Here is a 25082-nt window from a genome sequence, read left to right as displayed (position 1 = left end):
AACCCCGAATGCATATCTGCTATCGGTGTAAATATTCATTGTCTTTCCCTTAGCCAATTTACATGTCTCAGTCAAGGCATTCAGGTCCGCTGCTTGTGCTGACAGATGAGAAGGGAGTGATCCCGCTTTGACTACCTCATGGCTAGTCACTACAGCATATTCGACAGTTCTGGCCTGTCTCCTTACTCCTAAATGCTGACCCATCCACGAAAAACTCCATATTCGGATTCTGAAGTGGTGAATCCTGCAAATCCAGTCCAGGGCTCCAAATTTCATTAGTTACAGCGACACAATCATGTGGGTCTCCCTCTCCTTCTGTGGGGAGAAGGCTCGCTCAGTTAAGGATGTTACATCGCTTTATTGTAATATTAGGCATTTCCACTAACACGGTATTGTATCTCAGCTAACATGCTGCCAACTTGTGCTGTCTTTTGTTCGGGAAGCAGTAAGGATACTGAAGAAGCGCTGATCCCGAGGTTAAAACAAGAGTTTCCAGACTCCTGCGTAGAGCCTCATTATATATGGTGGGGGACTCACAGTAACCTTGATAAAGTCACGTGAAGGTAAATGATTTCCCTTTGAATGAAAAAGCGAACCAGAATTGACTATCTGGCTGTACCAGTACACTAAAGAAGGCATTTGCTTAATCCACAACAGAGAACCATTTACTGTCTGGTGAAATTTGAGCTAATATAGTATAGGGGTTAGGAATATTTGGGGCACGTGGGACAACAGCGCTATTGATTGCCTGCAGGTCTTGAACAAACCTCCATTCCTCTGGTTCACCTGGAATGTTTGCTTTTTTGACCGGAAAAATGGGGGTTTTCACCAGTGAGTTCTCACAGGGGATTATCACTCCAGCTTTAGGAGGAATTCAAAGACTGGGGTAATTCCTTCTATAGCCTCAGGTTTTAACAGGTATTGTGCTCTGCAAGGACGCGGTAAATCTCTCTCATAGCACGACTCCCGAACCTTCATTATCTTTATTGACGTTGACTCTCTGAACTGGCTTGATTTAAGGACTGAATATGTTGCCCTTTCCACATATAACATTGAGGTAGGCATCAACTTATACGCATCGTTATTATATTGGACATATTGTCCACACCGCAATCTCAGCGCTCAATATAGAGGTGGGACATGTCTCAGTGCTTGTGAGGTTAGTAGAAGAGATTAGCAAAAGCGAGTCTTCGTTGCCAAGCATAAAGGAAAGAGGCTTACCTGTACCTTGTGGGCTACCCACCTCCACCTCAGCCTTCCCCGTCAGTCACCCTACTGTCCAGCCTCCAGGGCCAATTGAGGCTGTCTATGTGGGCACTGTCTCGCCCAGTGGTCCATTGCTGCACAAACAAAGCACCCGCCAGATCTACCTCTGCCAGCGCCTCTTCCTCTCTTTTTTTCTGCAGCACCTCCCTCCAACGACTGACCATCTGCATCAGAGTAAGCTGAGCTTTATGTGCTTGTTGTTCCATCTTTAGTTTCCATTATCCTTCTCTTAGATAAGCAATTTTTCAGCAAGTATTGCATGGTGTTCTATCAAATTCAGCTTTCTCATGTCCCAGGTGATACATGTGTCCTTTACTTTCTTCGCTATTTCGTCCTTCATTCCATTGATGAAGCTGTTCCTCGGGTGTGCTTCATACGCTGTGATCTCTGCCACCATTATGTCGTTGGGTGGTCTCAGTCCGCTATGAGCATTATGGACTTCAGTGAGGCGCATAAGGTACTGGGACACTGTCTCACCTTGTTGTTTACAAATTGCAATTTTGGTCATGTCTATTCGCACTGGGAATGCCTCCCTACAGGTGGTTGTCAGCGCTGCAACAAAAGCATTAAAGTCTCTGTTCTCTTTTGCTTGTCGGTCAGTTGATCTGGTATGGACATTTACGGCTGGCTATCTATAGGTTGTTTTGGTGATATGGCACCCAGTTTTCGTCCCAGGAGATGTCTCATCCCATGCGACGTGGGACGGAACTCGGTGCAGAACTTTGTCACTTCTTCGGCGAACTAATTACCTTCAACCTTGTGAAGGTCAGGCAACTGCCCATAGGCACTTTACAAATCCTTCATGGTCCATGGACCAGCACTAGGCACCTTTCTGGGCCTGCAACTTCAACCATTGGTGCTTGCAGAACAACCTGGTAAGATGATCATAGCCAAACCCCTCACCGTCTGACTCATTATCCGTCGTGGGGAGACCACAAGCAGGACCTGGATGCTTTTCCGTCTCAGAGTGGCCATTGTCATTTTGGGCTTCTTACTTCAGTTGGTTGTGGGTACGATTTGCTATCGGTGATCCAGCAACCCTGAGGTGGCGGCTGCTGACTTGGAGCCTTTGTAGAGGGGGCTGCAAGTCTCAGAGAGCAGTCATCAAGGTCAGGATCTGGAACAGACTAGAGACACCGTACAGCTTCGTTAGGTTGTTTTCAGCGTGTCTGTGTGTGCACTAGTGTTTGTACGCGTATTTGATCTATCTTTTACTTAAGATTTCCTTTCCCTGATATCAGCCTCAGCCTTCCACTCCAATAAGCACTCCAATTCACAGGTTCTTTTTTCCCTTCCGTTTCTCCTCTCTCTCCCCTCCAACTTCGATCTCAATACTTCCAACTGCCTATTACTAAAACTTCCCCCCCCTCCCGAAAACCACATTCCTTGATCGACAGTTCTAACTGCTTTACAGACTCTGGGCCATAATTATTTAACATGTACTGTATTTTTGGTTGGCCATTCCAATTCCTCTGTAGACTCTCTCTTTTTTTGTTTGCTCTTGCTGGAGCCCATTTTCAGTGTTAGTAGAAAGGTGTTCAGCTCCCTCTCTCTCTCGCTGTATCGTTATCTTTTTCCCTTTGACTTGCTTTTTACCTCTGGAGGTCCCCTCTCGCATTGGGTACGTTCGCCTCAATGCCTTGGTTTTCATAAACCAAGAAACCATGTTCCCAGTACGTCTTTGGCGAGCCCAACTCAGCCAGTGATAGTTCTAAGTCTAAAACGACCCTTAAACTTGCTGTCTCTCAAACAATCTAGAGACGGCAATCTTTTCCCTTGAGTTTTTCTTGAATACCGCGCGAGAGTTACTGATTCATTTATTTTCCTGATTCATTTATTCCCTTTAAATTAGTCTCTATATAGGATTGCTTAAGCCACGACTCTTACCCCAAGCTTATTCGATTCGAACCCCAGCATTGAGGCGATCCAGATTCCCAGTCCTCTCATGCAAAGGGGTCAATTCAGCACTCAAGATGAAGTGAAAGACCTTCAAGGCGCTGGCGCCTGCGCCTTCTGGGAATCCTCAGAATCTCACCCAGTCGCGGGATCCCAGATAAGCCCCCAAGTCTACTGTCGTGGGAATTAAATCGACTCGACTTAAATGCTAGCAAGAGCAAAGAAAAATTTTATTACAGGCCTTTGCAAAGCTACCCTCTGGACTTGACAAAATGCCTTATGCAAGGGGTACTTGAGTATAATTCAGATACTCGTCTTATACTTTTTCTTATCATGCTCTCAAGGGCAAAGACTGGGAAAACTGAAGCTGTTATTCTCTCATCCCCTGATCTTGGACATAACAGTTCTTCAGCTTTTGCTGAATTAAACTGTCAGAAGGTCAAGTTGAAATGTTTACAAAGTTCAAACAGACAAGCTGGCTGCAAACCTCATCAAAGTATCGTTTACAAAGCTCAGCACAGCATTAAATTTTAGAAAAGCATTCCCTTTCAAATTTCACAGTAAATGTAAAATTTGTTAATGTTCCATTACAATATTAAGTGCTCTAATCTGCAATGATTTAACCTTTCTTTTTCATTCTATTTGCATCGATATGCCAGGTGTTTTTCCTGTTCTCAGTATTTCATTGCCAATCTGGGAGATGAGATTAGGTTTTATGTGGTCATGTTTTTTGCTTCAAAGCAGGTGCAGTTAATGGCAGCCACAGTAGATCCCAAAGCCACAGCAGTGGAGAATATGGTCCAGTTTATGATGAACAGGTATTGTTGAGCAGCAGCCTTCAATATAACCAACATGTACAAAACTTGGAAAAAGTCAACTCATCCCTCCAAAATGAAGAACCTAGAAGTGATGAAACCCAAGCTCATTCTCAGCAAAGAAATAAAGCTACATCGCCTGGAAGTGAAGTAGTTACCTTGCAACAATTTCTAGAGGAAAGCAACATAAACCAATGTCCAGAGGTCAGTTGCACAGAAAATTTAGTCTACACCAGTTATAGTATTTCTTGATCAATTGTTTGTCATTTACAGTCTGTGAACTGGTATATTGAGATGGAGCTAGCTAATGTTTTCTCCCTTTCCCTCAAAGTTCTGTTTGTGGCTAACTTTCTCATTTTCTTTTGTTTGCTGTACACAACTCCATTTACTCACTTTGTTCCAAGTTCTCTGATATGTTTACCAGTTGATCTCCATCTTAAAAATTTCACTTGACCTTCTATCCACAGCCTATCTGGAGAGAGACCTCTGGGTTTCCAACTGCATATTTTAAGTGAAAAACATTCCCTGATTTCATTCCTAAATGACCTGGATCTAATTTCAAAGTTGTGCCTACTTCCTCAGGACTTCCTCCCGAAAAGAATTAATTTATCTTTAACTAATCTAAGAAATTCCTTGCTCATTTTAAGCAACTTAGTTGGATCACCTTCAGTTGTCAAAACTATACAGAACGCAATACAAGCTTATCTAATCTACCTAGTTTTTATAATTGCTGAATCCATGTATCCTGCATCCTTTTCCAAGTATGTTTCCTGGAGTTTGCTGCTGAAATGTCTGTATAATTCTTAATTATAGCAAAACTCATCACTAATTTTTTGATTTTATTTTCAAACCTTGAAGTTTACAAATGTAGTAGATGTCACAAAACTAGTCCCTTTTTTTTCTGAAAGCTGTTCCTTGACTGAAGGAGACTCTGTCCTTGATTTTTTTTCAGAGGGGCAATAAACTGGGCCGGACTCCAATCAGTCTGGTTTGGTACAAAGATGAAAAGGATTTTGAGAGGCATTTTGGTTATATGTAAACAGATGAGACTTCAGGCCAAAGTGGTCATGCTTTTTAAGTGACCTGTCTCAAGAGAGGGGAGTGGTCAGCTGTTTAGCTAGCTGAGCTGAGCAGTTTTAATTCGGTCTTGAACTGGGAGTTCAACAGGGAGCTATGTGGAAACTCTCTTTTCTGCTCTTCAACTTCAACCTGTAAGCACATGTTCCATTTATACTGGGTTTTATAGGGAGTTTGCTTATTGGGACTGTTGTGTATATTCAGAACAGCATAATTAAGTCTAGCTTGATAGGTTGAGTTCTGTAGGGGTTCTTTATTCTGTTCTTCGTGTTCCATTATGTAATTTTGTGAATACATTTTTGTCTGTTTGAATAGTCAACCTAGCTATCTTACTCTGGGTAATTTTCACTGAACACTTACTGAAACAAATTGCAAAGTTAGGTCTAGGGCTGCCTGTTTAAGAATGTTTTAAGTGGTCTGGCCTATTCCATAACATAGGATACTATTGAATTCATGGCAGGATGTAACAAATCAGTTGCAACTGATCCTGAAATAAATATATATCATTAACTCTCCATTCAAACAATTTCTTTGGAGAAACCCAATCTTCACATCTTCAACCAAAATTCTCAAACTATAGCTTATCTGATATTTTTTCTGCTTTTATTTTCCTACACAACTAGCAGTTGGAAAAAAAGCTATCGCAATTGCCTTAACAGCCCCTATTCAGTAGATCTGATTTGTTTATGCTGCAACTTAAATCATGGTGAGGGGAGAAAAACACAGTCTAGGAATTTTATCAGATCTACATCTACCACATTGGAAGTTCAGTTAAGTGATGAAGCGGAAGGAGATCCAAGGAAGTTTCCATAAGTGGTTTATTTATAAAGCTATATATTGACTAACAGTTTAAATACATTGATTGTAGGCATATATGTATCTGAATATTTGATCAGCTGTGAGTCAAATTAGTCGATGAGAGCTCATTTAGAATGGAGCCCCTTTTTTAAGGTGCACAACAGATTATAGTCTGACACATTTATTTGGAGCCACTAGCTTTTAAAGCCCTGCTTCTTCAGGTGGTTGTGAAGCAGGATCATAAGACACAGAATTTATAGCAACAGATTACAGTGTCATGTAGTTGAAATGAAATATTGAACAAATCTAGATTAAGTCTTTAGTCTTTTAGAACGGGGTACCCTTTGTTGTCCAATACTTCCCAGGAGCTATAAAACTGCACCGTATTCTTCGCAGCCTTCAACACATTACCGATGAGGATGAACACCTTGCCAAGACCTTATCTACGCTTCCACATCTCGCCTTTGAACAACCACCGAACCATAAACGGATCATTGTTAGCAGCAAACTGCCTAGCCTTCAGTACAACAGCAACCACAACACTACAACCCTGTCATGTCAATCACAGCAAGATGTGTCAGAGTGTCGACATAGATACTACCATTACACGTGGGGACACCACCCACCATGTATGTGGGCAGGTACTCATGTGACTTGGCCAACATTGTCTATCTCATACGCTGCAGGCAAGGATGCTCCAAGGCCTGATATATTGTCGAGACCAAACAAACACTGCGACAACAGATGCGTGGACACCATGCAACAATCACCAGGCATGGGTGCTCCCTCCCATTCGGGGAACACTTCAGCGGTCAGGACATTCTGCCTTGGACATACAGATGATCATCCTCCAAAATGGACTTCGGGACAGGCAATGACGCAAAGTGGCCGAGCAGAGGCTGATAGCCAAGTTCAGTACACGTGAGGATGGCCTCAACTGGGACCTTGGGTTCTTGTCACACTATAGGTGACCCACTGCACTATACTCTCTCCCTCTCCCCCTCTCACACATACACACACACGCAGACTCTCTCTCTCATCCACACATGTACCCTCTCATAGGCTTGTTCCTTATCACACAGACACACAAGCAACACTCTCTCTCACATGCACACACACACTCTGTTTCTCTCTCTCTCTCTCTCTCTCTCTTCCCCCCCCCCCCCCGCATGCGCGTGCGCACACAAGTTTGAGGTGAATTTATATTTGCAGATACATATTCTATTTTGCTGAAAAAATGCATAACCTGCAGGCAGTCAATCAATGTAATATTTTGTAAATTTCACTTTAGAAGTAGAACCAGTCTGATTCAAGATTGGGATACAGAAAGACTTTAACTTCATACCTTTAATGCATCGTTTGAACTGAGGTACCACTTTTTCTAATAAAACCTTAAGTAATCTTGAGAATCTTGTAAAAGAAGTTCTGGGATTTACATATTAAAGAACTGAAACTAGTAAACCTATTCTAAAAGATGAAAGACTTAGAGTCATAGAGATGTACAGCATGGAAACAGACCCTTTGGTCCAACCTGTCCATGCCGACCTGATATCCCAACCCAATCTAGTCCCACCTGCCACCACCCAGCCCATATCCCTCCAAACCCTTCCTATTCATATACCCATCCAAATGCCTCTTAAATGTTGCAATTGTACCAGCCTCCACCACTTCCTCTGCTAACTCATTCCATACACGTACCACCCTCTGCGTGAAAAAGCTGCCCCTTAGGTGTCTTTTATATCTTTCCCCTCTCAACCTAAACCTATGGCCTCTAGTTCTGGACTCCCCGACCCCAGGGAAAAGACTTTGCCTGTTTATCCTATCCATGCCCGTCAATTTTGTAAACCTCTATAAGATCACCCCTCAGCCTCCGACACTCCAGGCAAAACAGCCCCAGCCTGTTCATCCTCTCCCTATAGCTCAAATCCTCCAACCCTGGCAACATCCTTGTAAATCTTTTCTGAACCCTTTCAAGTTTCACAACATCTTTCCGATAGGAAAGAGACCAGAATTGCATGCAGTATTCCAACAGTGGCCTACCCAATGTCCTGTACAGCCTCAACATGACCTTCCAACTCCTGTACTCAATACTCTGACCAATAAAGGAAAGCATACCAAACGCCTCCTTCACTATCCTATCTACCTGCGACTCCACTTTCAAGGAGCTATGAACCTGCACTCCAAGGTCTCTTTGTTCAGCAACACTCCCTAGGACCTTACCATTAAGTGTATAAGTCCTGCTAAGATTTGCTTTCCCAAAATGCAGCACCTCATACTTATCTGAATTAAACTCCATCTGCCACTTCTCAGCCCATTGGCCCATCTGGCCCAGATCCTGTTGTAACCTGAGGTGACCCTTTTTGTTGTCCACTACACCTCCAATTTTGGTGTCATCTGCAAGCTTACTAACTGTACCTCTTATGCTCGCATCCAATCTAGGTTTGTTCGATATACCATTTCAGCTGCATGACACTGTAATCTTTTGCGATACATTCTATGTCGTATGGTCTTGCTCCACAAACAACTGATGAAGGAGCAGCATTCTGAAAGTTAGTGCCTCCAAATAAGCCTGTTGGACTATAATCTGGTACTGTGATTTTTAATTTTGTCCACCCCAGTCCAAAACAGGCTCCTCCAAACCTATTTATAAGGTTACATGAGAAAGGAAAGATGAGACTTCCAATATTCAAATTGAGATTTTTGATAGATTCACAAATAACATTGATATCAGCTATGAAAAATGCTGCAGAGTGTAATATATTTTAGCTGAAAGAGTTAAAATCGATTGAGATAAAATTTATAAGTATATTTAACAATTTGTTTATTATTCATATTTCCTTTGCACAGGTACATTCTGAAGGCCAGGACAATCTTTTAGATGATGTTTTCACAAAAATCGCAGATTTTCCTGAACTGGGTGGAACTGAGAAATTGAATCAAAAAGTAACCAATAATGGTGCGAGTGTAAAATCACCTGGAGGAAGAGAGATTGCAGATTCTTTTATTGGCAAATTGCAAAAGTCTGAACAATACGTGTGGCCAATTCTTCGGAAATCAGACCATATCTGTGTTACCAGCACCACCACAGAACCAACCATTGTAAACCAAGGAAAGACTGTGTCTGTCAGCGAATTGCCAAGTATGCCACAACGACCATCCCAAGCAGACTGCACCAGTTCTCCTATTCTACCCCGTGCGAGTCATGTGATCTCTACAGCAGAGGGGTCGAATCGAAGAACAAGCATTCACGAATTCATGTCACGAGATAATAGAGCACCTGTGTCAATAGATCCTTCTCCAGGCAAGGTGGTAACGAGCACTCGGACTTTACCCAGTGAGTACCAAGCTGATCATTACCACCGTCCCCCTTTTCCTCAACTTGTAGCTTGCCAGATTCAAGCAGCATCCAATTTGCAGAAATCTCAATCGATAAGTCCCTTTGTTTCTAGTCAGTCTCTAGATTTTGACTATAATCATACAAACATCAAGAGGGTTTTCTCAGGTGCTGCAACTGATGAAGAAGGGCAAACCATTTCAAAGTCTGCCTCATCCCTCGGTTTTGGTCTTGTATCTGGCTCTGTGGTCGCCAAACCTGACCCAGATGGAATGGATTCCTTTACTAGCATTAATCTTTCCTCATCCAATTTATCCACTAATCCTTTTAGTAATACCAGCAGATTGCCATTAGCACGGCCAACTGATATTGCTATGGTGTCGCCAATTAAAACAGACCAGTTGCCAGAGCAAGATCAGAGAATCATTATTTCAAAATCCACCGAACTATTTAAGTTTGAGAATCAGGGTAATAGTGAGTTGAATTCCCCTCCTGTTAGTCATAATCACCCAACTGGTGAATGTACAGAAGAAAGCATGAATGTTTCCGTGTCTCCTTCAATAATGTCAGAAGACAAGCAGACTGTGTGGTATGAATATGGATGTGTCTAATGACTTTGCATTGCTTGTGCTGCAAAATGATTATCAATTTGCAGACTTCAAAATAGTAAAGGCCATAAAAGTAATAACAAGGGTATTAAATATCTTAAGAGCCAAATAGCAAAATGAATACCTACTTAACACTAGTAGGAAATAAGATGTTGGATAAACTCTTTTTCAAGTGTACAGAAATCAAATTAATCCATGAGCAACCATGTTTCAATGCCTTCCTTTGCTAATAGGTTAATCTACATAGGTTTCCAATCTGAAGTTTTCTACATTCATAACATTGGTGTTGAAATCTTAGCTTGATAAAATTAATCCTTATTTTCAGTGTTAACTTACCATGCATTGGTTTTGTTGGAAAACTTTTGATTGGATCCTTTTTATTTTTGACTGAATCTACTTTTGATTTAAGTGTCACAATTTGTTTTGAAGGAAGTCCCTCTGGCTTGTAAACACATCTTACATTCAGCATTTTCTAGTATATTTCTTTAATGTGTGAAAGCTGCTAAAATGCATTTAAATTGTACCGTGCAATAAGTTGCTGTGGTCCTACAGTCCTCTATCAAAAGGATCTTAAGTACTGCAAATAATTTTATGCAGCTATATATTTTTAAAGTATAAATTTAAGTTGTGCCTAACCACTTGAACCATTCTGTAAAGTGCACTGACATATTTTCCTTTTTGCATTATTAGTAGAAGTAATATGTAAATAGTTCATCTTTGACACTGTCATTTATCTTTCTGACTCAACAATCTTGGGAAAAAAATAAATAGCAAGTAAGTTAAAGCACAGCTAATGATTTCACAAATTCAAGAACCAATATGTCCATGTTACAATGAACACAGATTTTCATTTATGACTTATTAAATGGCAAGTACTTACTGTCACTGGATGTTTTAAAAAGGTGCAAAGCTCAGCCCAGTTCTTTTGAAAAAAAGGACAGGCAGATTGGGGGAGGAGTTGAAGAAAAAAAGAAGCCCTAATGGAAATATAGGACGGGCAAAATGGAATACAGACAGCTCTGACCTAAAAACATAACTTTTACTTACTTTTTACTTGAAATTTCATATTTGCCATCTCATTCAACAACTGTATATGTTGTACCTGCAACATTTCTTTACACCGATTTTACACAATATTAACTAAAACTAATGAAAACAAAAACCTGCAATACTTAGCTTGCTTTTGTATGCTGTTCTAAATCATAACTAAGTTTCAGATGTTAAGATGCTAACACTTTAAAGTACTACATTGTTGTCCATTTTATTTTTCCAGCAGATATGAGAAAATGTATTTTTATTCCATAAAATCTTATCATAAGAGAAAACACCATTGTTGGTCATTTGAAATTTTAATTTGAAGCAGTGTTTAGCACTTATTAGTCAATCAAAACATGGTGTTCTTACATTATACTATTTTGTTTCAGAATTATTTTAATGAAGCTCATCTTTGATAGCTTAAATCAATGGTATATCTGTATCTCGGGATTCTTGCTAACTAAATTATTTGTAGACCTAAAAGTATTTTCTGTTATGTTTTGACTCTGTTGTCACCATTAAGCAACTAATTGCACTCTGCTAGAAAAGTTAGAAACCAGAAATTGAAAAGTAGTGATGTGCTTAATTAGATGGGTATTCAGTTCTTCTGTAGTTTAGTTTAGGAATAGAGAGGGAGCAGATGATGTAATTGGTTAGCACAATGTCCTTCTACCACTGTCATTCAAATGTGAATGGTTCACAATGACATGAAAGTCTGTATAACAAAGGTTCTATCTGAGATGGGTTTGTTGTGTTACTTATGGGTTTTCTATCTTGGCACAACTGCCAGTTCACTACAAATTGCATGGGACAGACAATTTAAACGAGTCTAGAGTAAGAAGTTGAAAATGCATCTGGGTGATAAGGCAGCTTAAGGCAAATTTGGCTCATGTTTCATCATGTTGTACTTGATTAGCAAATTTATGATAATATTCAAGATGACCAGTAGCTATCCTAGTTTCAACATCAATTGTCTTGACCAAACACATCAGTTTAAAAGGACAAATCAACCTACAATTTAAAAAAAATCATGGAACAGCTTTAGTTATTTGCCAGGTTGCTCACATTCTGATTATATTATTTGAATTTCATGTTCGGTTGAAAGCAAACCTTTCACAAGTCACTGGCTACAACAGCTTCACTGAGTATTACAGCAATTCTGTAATGTTTATAATCTGCTCTATTAAAAGAACATTGATAGCGCTGTTACAGATACTAAACTCCTAGTAATAATTCAACTTGAAATTTCTGTAATTTGGACCTGTTACACTTGCAGTAAAGCATGCTAAATTGGATAAAGACGTCATAATATTAGAAGAAAGAACAGTTAACAGTTAAAATATACAAGACATTATGTGACCAGGGCTTGGATTGCAACACAGCATATAATCAAACTAAGTTTGGTATTAGACTATAAACTCAGGTGAATAAGAATCATAGGTAGTTTCCTTTCCCTCCTTCTGTTGCTGCATTAAGATAGACTTACCAAGTTAAATAAGAAATTGGCTATGCATCTTATTTAGTTTCAATGTTGATGCTAAAAGGATATTTAATTGTTACTAATACTGTGTTCTAGTCACTAAAATGCTTACATTCCTGTCAATATAAATGAAAAATGTTAAAATATAAGGTTTTAAAAGTTCCTTAAAAATCAGAGGTGCAGAATTATACATTTTTGAGAAAGTTAGATTTATTTCTTAAGGATAATCATTTAGCATAGATTAAGATGTTATGACATAAAAGGTAGTTCAAATTTTAAAACTTTTGAATATTGTCCATCTAAAAACACTTAATTTAGTAATCAAACAAATTACTTTAGTAACTAAAATATATGTTTGCTTGCTTCATTAAGAAGCCAGTGTAAAATATAAATGTTACATAGGGTTTTATTAGCAAGTTAAACTCAGACTTTAGCTTTATTGAAATATTTCAATGGATACTAAGTGGGTTAAAAACAAACTAGAACAGTAAATTAGTTCCAAATACGTTGTTTCTATATTTTTTTTAAAAAGTCAACTTCTTCCCCAATGTCAAATATTCCAGCATGTCCACAGAGTTGGTATTAATTCAACATGTGAAGATTCTGATAAAGGTTATTGTCCTACTCAAATTCTGTACATATTGTATTCATCAGAGAACTTCTAGATTTGGGTGGAACAGGCTTTAGAATGTCTTTTCATTTTTTCAGCAAGTTTAATACTAGAGTTACCCGATTTGTTATCACTTGTGTAGAGAAAAAAGTTAGCATTGAAGTTTTTTATAATCTATGTATTTGTAATGTGAATTTAACTTTAATTTTTAAAAAAAACTTGCCTGTTTAAACATTTGCAAACGGCTGGTGTAATGTTATCATGCATGTTTCACCCTGTGCATGTCTGGTTCTCTCCTTGCTGTGCGTTTCCTCTGTATGAATTGGTAAACGACTGATCTTGCATCAGCATATTTTTGCAGATATAATACAAACTAACAATCAGATATTCAAATATCTTGTTTTTTGCATGTTTTTGAAAGTATAATCAATGAATCACAAGTTAGAGATGTTCTGTTTGTATATTATACTTTGTCTCTGTTTTATATCTTCCATTTTTCTTGTGCTTTGATATTCCATTCTATATCCATTCCATTCCATACATTTGGAAATGTATGGTAAAATAGGGCAAAGTCAGCATGGTTTCAGCATGGTCATCAAGGGGAGGTCATGCCTGACAAACCTGCTAGAATTCTTTAAGAAAGTAACAAGCAGGCTAGACCAAGGAGAGCCAATAGATGTTATCCACCTGGACTTCAAGAAGACCTTTGACAAGGTGCCGCACAGGAGGCTACTGAGTAAGATAAGGGCACATGGTGTCACAGGCAAGGTGCTAGCATGGATAGAGGATTGGCAGAAAGCAGAGAGTGGGGATAAAAGAATCCTTCTCAGGATAGCAGTCAGTGACAAGTGGTGTTCTACAAGGCTCAGATTAACAATCAAGATGAAGGAACTGAAGGCATTCTGACTAAGTTTGCAAACAATACAACGATAGGTAGAGGACAAGGTGGGGAGGCTGCAGAAAGATTTGGACACATTAGGACACTGGGCAAAGTAGTGGCAGATGGAGTACAGTGTGAGAAAGTGTGAGGTCATGCACTTTGGTAGAAAGAATGGACTATTTTCTAAATGGGGATAAAATTCAGAAGTCTGAAGTGCAAAGAGATTTGGGAGTTCCAGTCCAGGAATCTCTCAAGATAAACTTGCAGTTGTGTCAGTAATTAGGAAGACAAATGCAATTATGGCATTTATTTTGAGAAAATTTTAATATAAAAGCAGGGATGTATTTCTGAGACTCTTTAAGGATATGGTCAGACCACATTTGGAGTATTATGCGCAGTTTTGGGTGCTATATCTCAGGAAGGATGTACTGGCCCTGGAGCATGTTCAGAGGAGGTTCACGAGAATGGTCCCAGGAATGAACAGCTTAACATATGAGGAAAGTCTGAGGACTCTGGGTTTATACTCGATAAGAGTTTAGAAGGATGGGGTGGGGGGAGGGGGATCTAAATCAAACATAGAGAATACTGAATTGCCTAGACAGAGTAGATGTTGGGAAGATATTTGCATTGGTAGGAGAGATTAGAACCCAAGGGTACAGCTTTAGAGTAAAGGGAAGACCTTTTAGAACAGAGAGTCTTCCAGCCAGAGAGTGGTGAATCTATGGAATTCATTGCCACAGAAGGCTGTGGAGGCCAGGTCATTGAGTATATTTAAGACTGAGATAGATAGGTTCTTGAGGATCAAAGGTTACAGGGAGAAAGCAGGAGAATGGGGTTAAGAAACATATCAGCAATGATTGCAGACTCAGTGGGCTGAATGACCTAATTTCTGCTCCTATTTTTTACAGTCTTATGGTCATCCAGCAGGAGCACAGTTTTGCACATAGCTGGCAAATATACAGCAGGTACAGCTACCACAAAATGTTGGACATAGCATATTGAATTATTCCATTGGACATTAGCCAGGGTTTTAAAGATTTAGATTTGAACATAGGTAGCTGAAGGCAAAGAAGATTGTTTGATTGAGTATGGTTCACAAGCTGTATCAGTATTTTTAAAAATAGCTCATGGTGCATTTTAATATAAATAATCAGTGTTGAAGGCCAATAAAATAAAGATGTTGAGTATAAGATACTCCCAGACCAGATATCTCACTTTGGAAACTTACTTGATAGTAAAAGCATTGGATAGAGGGCGGGGGATAACATCATAAAACACAGTAAGAAACTGAAGTTTGGTAAGAAACTGAAACAATTTTATTAAAAGTAGATGGACTGCATATCTTCACCATTTAAAAAGAAACACTTGAAATTGTTAATTTAGCTGTGGTGATGATAATAACAGATACCCACAGAAAATTCACCAATTACCTGTAATGCATTTATCTAATACAGAGCAATATTCAAAGACCGCTGAGTTCTTCTGCCATTGTTTTACATTATTTAATAGTTTCAACTTTAGGTGTCTCTAAGTATCAAAACACTAAACATTGGGAAAACCAAACAAAATAAATTTAAGTGATAGTAAAAAGTATGTTTAAAGAGCAATTTTATTTTGTAATTATCCTAAAATGCCTCACTTAAACATAGGTTATCTGTGCCATTAAATAAAATCATTAATTTAATCAGGAAATTTTAATGACTCCTGTACTTTATAGCCCAATGACTTGAGTTAGTTGCAGCTAGAGTTTTTTTACACAACTTGATGATTTTGCACTAAAATTATGTCCACTTTGTCACTGATGGTGTAATAACAGTATAAATCAAGCCTTTCTTCTGAGTAAAAGCCTGACCGTGACGCTGAAGCAAACCAGAATGAAAGTGCCATATGCCCCAGCATCCGTTTGAGCCCTAACACCCGAGAAGCCAAACTATTTTGCATTAGCATGTACATTCACCCCAAGGCAAAAATATTAAAACTCAAACTATTGAAACACGTTTGGCAGGTAAATGATCCATTTAAAGTACTTTGATTATTTTCTGCAGATATGGGATCTGTGCAGGAACTCAGAAGTACACAAGGCAAAACTGAGGAGCAACAGAGCTCCTAGATGTAAATGTTCTTCATCTTGTGATTTGGGGTACAGTGGTGAGTTTCCTGCCCAGAGTGTAAATGGGAGGATCAGACCATTTACCTATTTACAAACTAACATTACCCTTATAGCACTTTATTCCAGAAACATTCTGCTGTGGCTGGCTTAACAGATCTAAAAATGTGCTTGCTTATTCTTATAAATTGGCTTTGTATAATGCATTAGTATGCATTAAGCAATATTAACTGTTAATTTTTCATTCTGCATGCCTGGGCAGGGGCTTCCATATATTGCTTAATACAAAAGGCAATAAATGTTTAAAGTTTATTTATTTTGTATACATGCAATCCACTGCTATGGCTTACTAATTTTAATCTTTCGTGATTTATTGCCTTTTCACATATGTATTAAGGTTCTTTTGTAATGTTCTCTCTATTTACTGGCAAATGCTACAAACTGTTTAAGTGTTTTCATGGGTAAATATATTCATCCAAATTACTACTCCATTCTAATTGCTAATAAGAGGGATACTGTATACTTGCAAGTGTCTCTGCCTTCCTTTGTCCCCATGTTGCACATTTCAAAAGAGTTTGGCCATGGAAATCTAGAGAAGAAAACGTTTTTGTGGGAAAATTACATTGCAGTGATGTAGATTTTCATTTTCTCCATTGTGTTGTCACTGCTGGGTAAATTTTCCACAAAATATTTGCTTTCAAAAAATTTTTTTTAAAATAAGGGACACTAATAGATATGGTATAGATATCTAAGTATGATTTTAGATCAACAGGTACTTAAGAGGAATATAGTTTCCCTTTTAAAAACATTCATAAGACATAGTGGTAAAGAAAGGACCCAAATGCCAACTCTAATCTGTGCTGCCAACACATACATGGTTCTTTTCATTTTTACTTATCTGTATTCAGACACAGTTAAGGCCACCTGTTCCAAAGGATCAGACAAATTCATTTTAACAAGAAGACTCATTAAAGTGTGTCTACCCCAGCTGACTAACAAAAGCTGGTGGCAGCAGGGATCCTGTTCACAGAGGGCCCAGTTAAGTAATTTTTTTGTAAGTTTTGTTAGGTTCTTTGTGGATCAGAAGAACCAGGAGTGCTCATTTTGAACCCACAAAAATACCCAAGACCTCTTCCTTCCCTCACTTATTAATCCTCCCCTCTTCCCCCAACCTGTACTTAATTTATCAAAGGACTAGTTTAAAGCTTCTTCACAGCTACTTGACACCATACCAATTTTGGCATATTCCCAACACACTGCCTTCAGGAAAAGGTCAGGATCAGAGTATGTAAATAAGGTTCAGGAGCTAAAGCTGAGTATTTTGCTAGTCACTTCATTTCTGCCTCATTAAAGTAATTTCTCTTTTATTCATAAAATGCCTATGACATCTGGCATGCAATGATTAATCATTATCACTCGAGGAATGTTTGTTTTGTGCTGCCGTTTCTACCATTTAAGTTTCTTTGTGCATGATGCATTTATGACATTTGGTACTGTTTCTTGTTTTTACTTGTTTCAAACGTTGCCATTATTCTAAAGTAGTTTCTAAATTCTTTTTCATTTTCTTTCCTCTGATCTGCAAAACAGAAAGAAAAGTGTCCTTCAAACTGTCAATTTGAAACCTATAGTTCAGAAGCACCAAGACTGTCTCCATAAAGAAATATTACTAAAGCATTAAATGATGAAATCTATTCAGTGACCTCCTTTCATTAAGCATAATGAGACATGTACTGTTCCTTGAATCAAGGAGCACATTTGGACTCAAGTGTTGTTATGTAATACTTGCAGAGTAACAATTTTTGTGTAGTTCCACAGATTTCACCAGAGGTCATTAAAATCTTACAAGAAAATTGAATACAATTTAGATGCTATGAACAGTTTTATAAACTGTTCATCTAACTGAATTTTAAGAACAAGTTACAGCATACTTTAGTTTGTTTTAATTTTTCATTAAAGCTTTAAAAACAAACTTTATGGTCGTTTTATAATTTGCAATACTGTGCAGACACAAACAGTAGTGTTGTAGAACTGCACTGCATCCTGCATAAAATCACATAGCTTACGCTATTTTGCACTAACTGTCTTTGGGGTTTTACATATTGCATGATGTATGCCATTGCATAATGATGTCAAATTAAGGTTTATAATACCGTAACACTTATTTTTGGCTTGTAATCCAAGACTCAAGTATATAATGTAAATGCCTCTTCACAATAGAATTGAAACCTTGTATGTCTATATTGTTCTTGCTTATGTATGTGCAAATTGGATTTTGTAACAGCCTCTTTAAGTTAGCACAAAATGTGCAATATTTTTTGACTGCTGGCTAAGATTCCGTCATGTTGAATTTCTGACAATAACACTTGACACACTGCATATTCACTTAGAGTGTGAATTTTAGGAACAGTGGATTTTTCAGTTTCATAGCTGTTTGATGTAGTTATGTTGTTTGTTTTATAATCCTAAAGCATTAGTAAAATTTTTTACTCCATTTAATTTTGTACACATTACTGCCAGTAAAATAACCATGTACAAATTGAATATATACGTACTGACTGAGTAGCGACTTACAGCAGTAATACATTCACAAGGATATTTGTTATTGTCATGTTTAGATTTTGTTTGAAAACGCAGATAATCACATGTTTTTTTGTGGATTGTAACTTTTTGTTAGCAGACAGGAGTTTTTCTCTTACATCTTGCAATCAGCTGACATTCAGAAGTATTTGACGTATCTGTGCAGAGTCTAAATGCACTGATTTTAGTTATAAGTCCTCGGAGTTTAGTATTTTAATGAGTTATTTTTGTACAAAATGTTCCCTTATAAGAGTACCGTAAATGGTTTATCTTGTGCAAGATTTGAATTTAAAAGTATTTAAGATTGTTATTTTTCACAGTTTTGTTTACATTATTCAATCATAAATAACCATTTATAGATGCTGTAATGAAAAGCTGGTGTCTATGTCATGGATTATTTTTTAAAAGAACATCACAGCATGCTAATGTAATGAACCAGAAGGTACTGAGACAGTGCTTTTGCTTTTTGATATCCCGATTAGATTTTCGAGTGTCTCAAGTAAACTCATACTCTTGGTTTATTTATGTACAGCTTAATAAAACAAGTGTTAACTGCTGTTTCCTTACTGTTCTAAAACATGGAAGTTTGCCACCAAGTACTATGAATAACATTTAGTATGCAGAGAAATTTACTTCATGATGATCATACAACTGTACAGCTAAATATTCTAGTTTTGCTGCATTTCAAGATCATAATACATACATCTCTCCCACCATTTCATATTATCCAAAGATCCTGCAGGCTCAAAGAAAGAGTATGATCAACTTGTCTACCTTTTTAAAAGCCTATTCATGTATTTGTTTGAGATCTCCAAATTCCTTTATTTTGCCACATCTTCAAGTGCTTTACAAATAATGAATTACTTTGAAGTTCAGTTACTTATAAAGAAAGTATAACCGCTGTTTTACTAGGTGAGGAAAGTGTTTTGACCAGGATGCTGTAGAATTTGCTAGCCTTAAAATAGTGTATGGGATTGTCTAAGTCCTGTAGAACTGAGATGTAACTTTTCTTCAAAAACAGCACCTTAAATGGTGCATTTCCTTATGACTTATCTTGAGTATTGGTTTTGATTATATAATCAGTTTATGAAGTGGGAAATAAATCCCCAATCTTAGACTTTAAAAATTCCATGGCTGGAAACCAAGTTCACACCAAAACAAGGGCTTCCAAACTTCTCTTCTGAAACTAAACTAATGTTGAAATAAGAAAATGGTTAATGGAATTATCCTATCTGTTATGTCAAGAATAGATCCTGTGAATGCTTAGCATCACCCTCAACTATGCAGCTTTCTAATGAAAGAATTAGCATACCTCAGAAAATATTCAGTCAGTGAGAAAATACTACCACTCCAACATTATTTGTTTTCCACAATATACTTGATGTAAGTTATACACCTAATAATACATTTCTGATGTAGTACAACTGCGCAGTTGGTTCAGTTTGGGTTCAAATCAGGCAAAATATGTATACAGTCGGTTCTGATGCGTGTTTCTTCAATGCGAATTGGCTTTAACACAATTGAACAATTTAGACTGTTACATGTAGAACATGGACTTTACTTACCTGTATTGCCTATAATGCGGTTCTGGCCCGATTAGTTTAAATGGCACGGCTATTGTGCAATTTTGCTTATAATGCAAAATCGCAAGAGAATGGAACTATCCTGTTATATCAGAACTGACTGCAGATGACATCAAAATCGGAGATGTTATGGACAGCAAAAAAAGTTACCTCAGAATACAATGGTATCTTGATCAGTTGGGTTAGTGGACTGAGGAGTGGCAGATGGAGTTTAATTTAGATAAATGCAAGGTGTTGCATTTTGGGAAAGGAAATCTTAACAGGACTTATACACTTAATGGTAAGGTCCTAGGGTGTGTTGTTGAACAAAGAGACCTTGCAGTGAAGGCTCATATTTCCTTGAAAGTACAGTTGCAGGTAGACAGGATAGTGAAGGCGGGGTTTGGTATGCTTTCCTTTATTGGTCAGAACATTGAGCATAGGAGATGGAGGTCGTGTTGCAGCTGTGCAGGACATTTGTTACGCCACTTTTTTTTTGGAATATTGAGTGCAATTCTGGTCTCCTTCCTATCGGAAGGATGTTGTGAAACTTGAAAGGGTTTAGAAAAGCTTTACAAGGATGTTGCCAGAGTTGGAGGATTTGAGTTATAGGGAGAGATTGAATAGACTGGGGCTGTTTTCCCGGAGCATTGGAGGCCAAAGGGTGACCTTATAGAGGTTTATAAAATCATGAAGGGCATGGTTAGGATAAATAAGCCGTTTCCCTGTGGCGGTGGAGTCCAGAACTAGAGGGCATAGGTTTAGGGTAAGAGGGGAAAGATATTAAAGAGACCTAAGGGGCAACATTTTCATGTAGGGGGTGGTGCATTAATGGAATGAACTGCCAGAAGTAGTGGTGGAAGCTGGTATAATTGCAACATTGAAAAGGTATCTGGATGGGTATATGGATAGGAAGGGTTTGGAGGGATATGGGCCACTGCTAGCAAGTGGGACTAGATTAGGTTAGGATATCTGGTCAGCATGGATGAGTTGGACCAAAGGGTCTGTTCTGTGCTGTACATCTCTATGACTGTATTTCTTAGTTTTTGTCTGGCTGGACCTTAAATAAATGTGCCTATTTAGAAGGAGCTCTTGACAAGCATGCAATAGAGCTTAAAAAAAGGTAAACATTTAGGTGGTAGAAAGGAGAGAATTGCTCACCTGTAAACATTTCAATTGTGGGCACTAGTCTAAATTTCGTGCTACGCTGGATTTAACTCCTACAATGTTAACGCAAAGCAGAAAGAAACTAGCCTCTCCAGAGGAATTTATAAAATGCCACATTGACTGTCTATAAACTGTGTGCTTTTTGAACAAAAGACTATGTATCTGCAAGTACAAATCTGCAAATGTAAATTCACCCCATAGATTTGTGTGCATGTGAGAGTCTCATTCATGGACACACACGTCTCCATTTAGGACAGACCTCTCACTACCTCGTTCTTCCGCAAGCTGACAGGTAGCTTCACTATGCTGCACTCTTGCGCTTTCACCCTAGACATACTAAAACAGCCATCCCCTGCTCAGATAAACAGGAACACAATGGACACTTGAAAGTGTTGAGGGATGCCCTCATAATGAAGGGATACAACAGTCAACTCATTGATCGCAAGTTCTGATTTGCTGCAGTGAAAAATTGCAATGACCTTAGAAGACAGTCATGAGTTACAACAGCTAGGATACCCTTAGTCATCCAGAACTTGCTGGGAGTGGAGAGACAATGCCACGTTCGTAACAGCCTGCAACACATTATCGATGATGATGAGCACCTCACCAAGATTTTCCCTACACCCCCACTTCTCGCCTTCAAACAACTGCCAAATCTTAAAACAGATCATTTGCAGTAAATTAACTGGCCTTTAAAACAATATTGACCACAACACCATACATCCCTGTTCATGGTATCCATAGTAAGACATGTCAAAGTATAGACATGGATACCACCATTACATGTTTGGATACCACTCATCAAGTGCATAGCAGATAATGCCGTGACTCAGCCAACATTGCCAATCTTTTACACTGCAGGCAAGGATGCTTCAAGACATGGTATATTGGCGAAACCATGCAGAGGCTATGACAATGGATAAATGGACACTGCAATAATCACCAGACAGTGATGTTCCCTCCCAGTGGAGGAATGTTTCACCTGTCAAGGACATTCGGCTTCAGATCTTCAAGTAGACTTTCTCCAGGGTGGACTTCAGGACTTGCAACAACACAGTTTCTGAGCCGAGGCTGATAGCCAAGTTCAGTACCCTTGATGACGACCTCAACTGAGATCTTGGGTTCATGTCACACTACAAGTGATCCCCACCACACTGTACACTCTCTCTCTCTCACACAAATACACACACACTTTCATAGACCCCATATACACATTCTGTCATAGGCATACACTCCCTCACATGCACACTCTCACAGGCATATACTCCTTCACACACGCTCTCTCTTTCTCTAACACACACCCTCACATTCATGTACCCTCTCTCCCTCACCACATACAACCACACTTAAATCTATGGATTGAATTTGCAAATGCAATCTATTTTGTTTAAAAGCATACGATGTGTAGATAGTAAATGTGGCAATTTATAAATGTCTACTTTGGAAATAAACTAGTCTGACTTCAGGTTGAGATACATAGAGACTCTAGGCAAGGCCTCACATCTAAAATGTTCTGTCTGACCTGAGATGTCACCTTTATACTGATAGATTATTTTGGGACAGTGACTTGAAAGAAATTTTGGGATTCACATAGTAATCAATCAAAACCGGCATCTCAATTCTTATTGATTACATCTAGGTTTGTGTAATGTATTTGCATATGTTGTATGACCCTTTGATTTTTTTACTTATAAATTCAGTGTCAGATGTAGGATTTCACGCCCCTACTACTCTGAGTAAAGAAACTACCTGTGACATCTATCCTATATCTATCACCCCTCAATTTGAAGCTAAGCCCCATTGTGTTAGTAACCACCATCCTAGGAAAAAGGCTCTCTTTGTCCACCAAATCTAACCAATTATCTTGTATGTCTCAATTAAGTCACCTTCTTCTCTCTAACAAAAACAGTCTTTTAAGTCCCTCAACCTTTCCTCTTTAGACTTCCTCTCCATACCAGGCAACATCCTCATTAATCTCCTCTGAACTGTTTCAAAGCTTCCACATCCTATAATGCAGTGACCAGAACTGCATGCAATACTCCAAGTGCATCTGCACCAGAGTTTTGTACAACTATAGCATGACCTCATGGTTCCGAAATTTGCTCCCTTTATTAATAAAATCACCGTATCCCTTTTTAACAGCTCCGTAAACCTGGGTGGCAACTTTGAGGGATTTATGTACATGGACACCGAAAAATCTTTGCTCATCTACACTACAAAGGATCTTGCCATTTGCCCAGTACTCTGCATTCCTGTTACTCCTTCCAAAGTGAATCACCTCACACTTTTCTACATTAAACTCCATTTGCCACCTTTCAGCCAGCTCTGTAGCTTATCTAAGTCTCTTTGTAACCTACAACATCCTTTGGTGCTATCCATAACTGTACTGACCTTATCTGTAAATTTACTAGCCCATCCTTTCTCCACCCAGATCATTTATAAAAATGACAAACATCAGTGGACCCAAAACAAATCCTTGTGGTACACCACTAGTAACAACTCCAGGATGAACATCTCCCATCAGCCACCACACTGTCTTCTTTAAGCTAGCCAATTTTTGATCCAAACTGCTAAATTTCCCTCAATTCCATGCCTCTGTATTTTGTCCAGTAGCCTACCATGGGGAACCTTATCAAATGTCTTACTGAAATTCATATACACCATATCAATGGTTTACCCTCATCTACCTGTTTGGTCACCTTCTCAAAGAACTCAATAAAGTTTGTGAGACATGACCTACCCTTCACAAGACTCTGCTGACTATCCCTAATCAGTTATTCCTATCGAGATGATTATAAGTCCTATCTCTTAAAACCTTTTCAACACAACCGAAATAAGGCTTACTTGTCTATATTTATCAGGCTTGTCTCAATTCCCCTTCTTGAACAAGGGAACAACATATGATATCCTCTAGTCTTCTGGTACTATTCCTATAAAGAATGATGACATAAAGATCAAAGGCTCGGCAATCTCCTCCCTGGCTTCCTAGAGAATCCTAGGATAAATCCCATCTGGCCCAGGGGATTTATCTATTTCCAGAATTTCTAACACCTCCTTTTTGGGAATGTCAATCCCATCTAGTCTTGTAGCCTGTTTCTCAGTATTCTCCTCAACAACATTGTATTTTTCCAGTGTGAATTCTGATGAAAAATATTCATTTAGCACTTCCCCAACTCTGACTCCACGCACAACTTCCCACTCCTGTCCTTGATTGCCCTAATCTTACTCTAGTCATTCTTTTATCTCTTATATACCTACCTATAGTTCTATGACCTACATCACTCAGGAAGTAGAGTTTTAATCTAAATAAATAGATTGCCTTGGTAATTTTAAAATAGCAAGGGTTCAAATCCAAACAGGATACCAAAATACTAATTGGAAAATTAAGATAGAGACCAGCAGAAAGACATGATGAGAAAAAAAATGTGTGCTATATGACATTCAAGAAGATTCAGAAGCTGATAAAGGTGAAGGAGTAGCACTGTTAATGTGGGATGGCATTGGTACCACAGTTAGACATTGGCCATGGTTCAGGTTACAGAATCTGTTTTGGTAGAAATGAGGAATAGTTCAGGAAAGAAGCCACTTGTGCAAGTAATCTATGGGCTCCTACATAGTAACCACAAGAAGAAATATTGAAGTTTGTGATAGAACTGCAAAATCATGAATGATTTCAATCTATATATAAACTGGAAATATCCAATTGGTAAGGAGCACTTGGAATGTTTTTGAGAGTTTCTTACAGCAGCATGTTCTGGAAGTGACCCAGAGAGCGGGTTATACTAGAGTAAGGCACCTCTAGATAGCAGTGATTATAATTTTGCTTTCAGTTTGAAAAGGAGAAGAGTGAATCAACGATGAGTTTTTAAG

At 38.5% G+C, this 25082-nt stretch overlaps 1 protein-coding gene across 6 annotated transcripts in view; it reads left to right on the top strand.

The window, feature by feature from the left end:
• Positions 1-17756, top strand: part of LOC132819773 (girdin-like) — a 378017-nt gene extending 360261 nt beyond the window's left edge. For 4 of the 6 annotated variants that reach the window (XM_060831524.1, XM_060831522.1, XM_060831523.1 and 1 more), the window contains exons 29-31: positions 3904-4181; positions 8700-9186; positions 15845-15947. In XM_060831524.1, the coding sequence (XP_060687507.1) occupies positions 3904-4181; positions 8700-9186; positions 15845-15909 (830 nt within the window). In that variant the 3' untranslated portion in view covers positions 15910-15947. Of the gene's footprint in view, positions 1-3903; positions 4182-8699; positions 9187-15844; positions 15948-17493 lie in introns of those variants that run through there. The other 2 variants (XM_060831521.1, XM_060831525.1) reach the window with 2 other exon arrangements.
• The last annotated feature ends 7326 nt before the right edge of the window (positions 17757-25082 follow it).

This window comes from Hemiscyllium ocellatum, chromosome 10, assembly GCF_020745735.1.
Source record: "Hemiscyllium ocellatum isolate sHemOce1 chromosome 10, sHemOce1.pat.X.cur, whole genome shotgun sequence".
Taxonomy (NCBI): Eukaryota; Metazoa; Chordata; class Chondrichthyes; order Orectolobiformes; family Hemiscylliidae; genus Hemiscyllium; species Hemiscyllium ocellatum.
The sequence above is the reverse complement of the archived record's forward strand: the minus strand, read 5'-3'. Positions and strand labels throughout refer to the sequence as shown.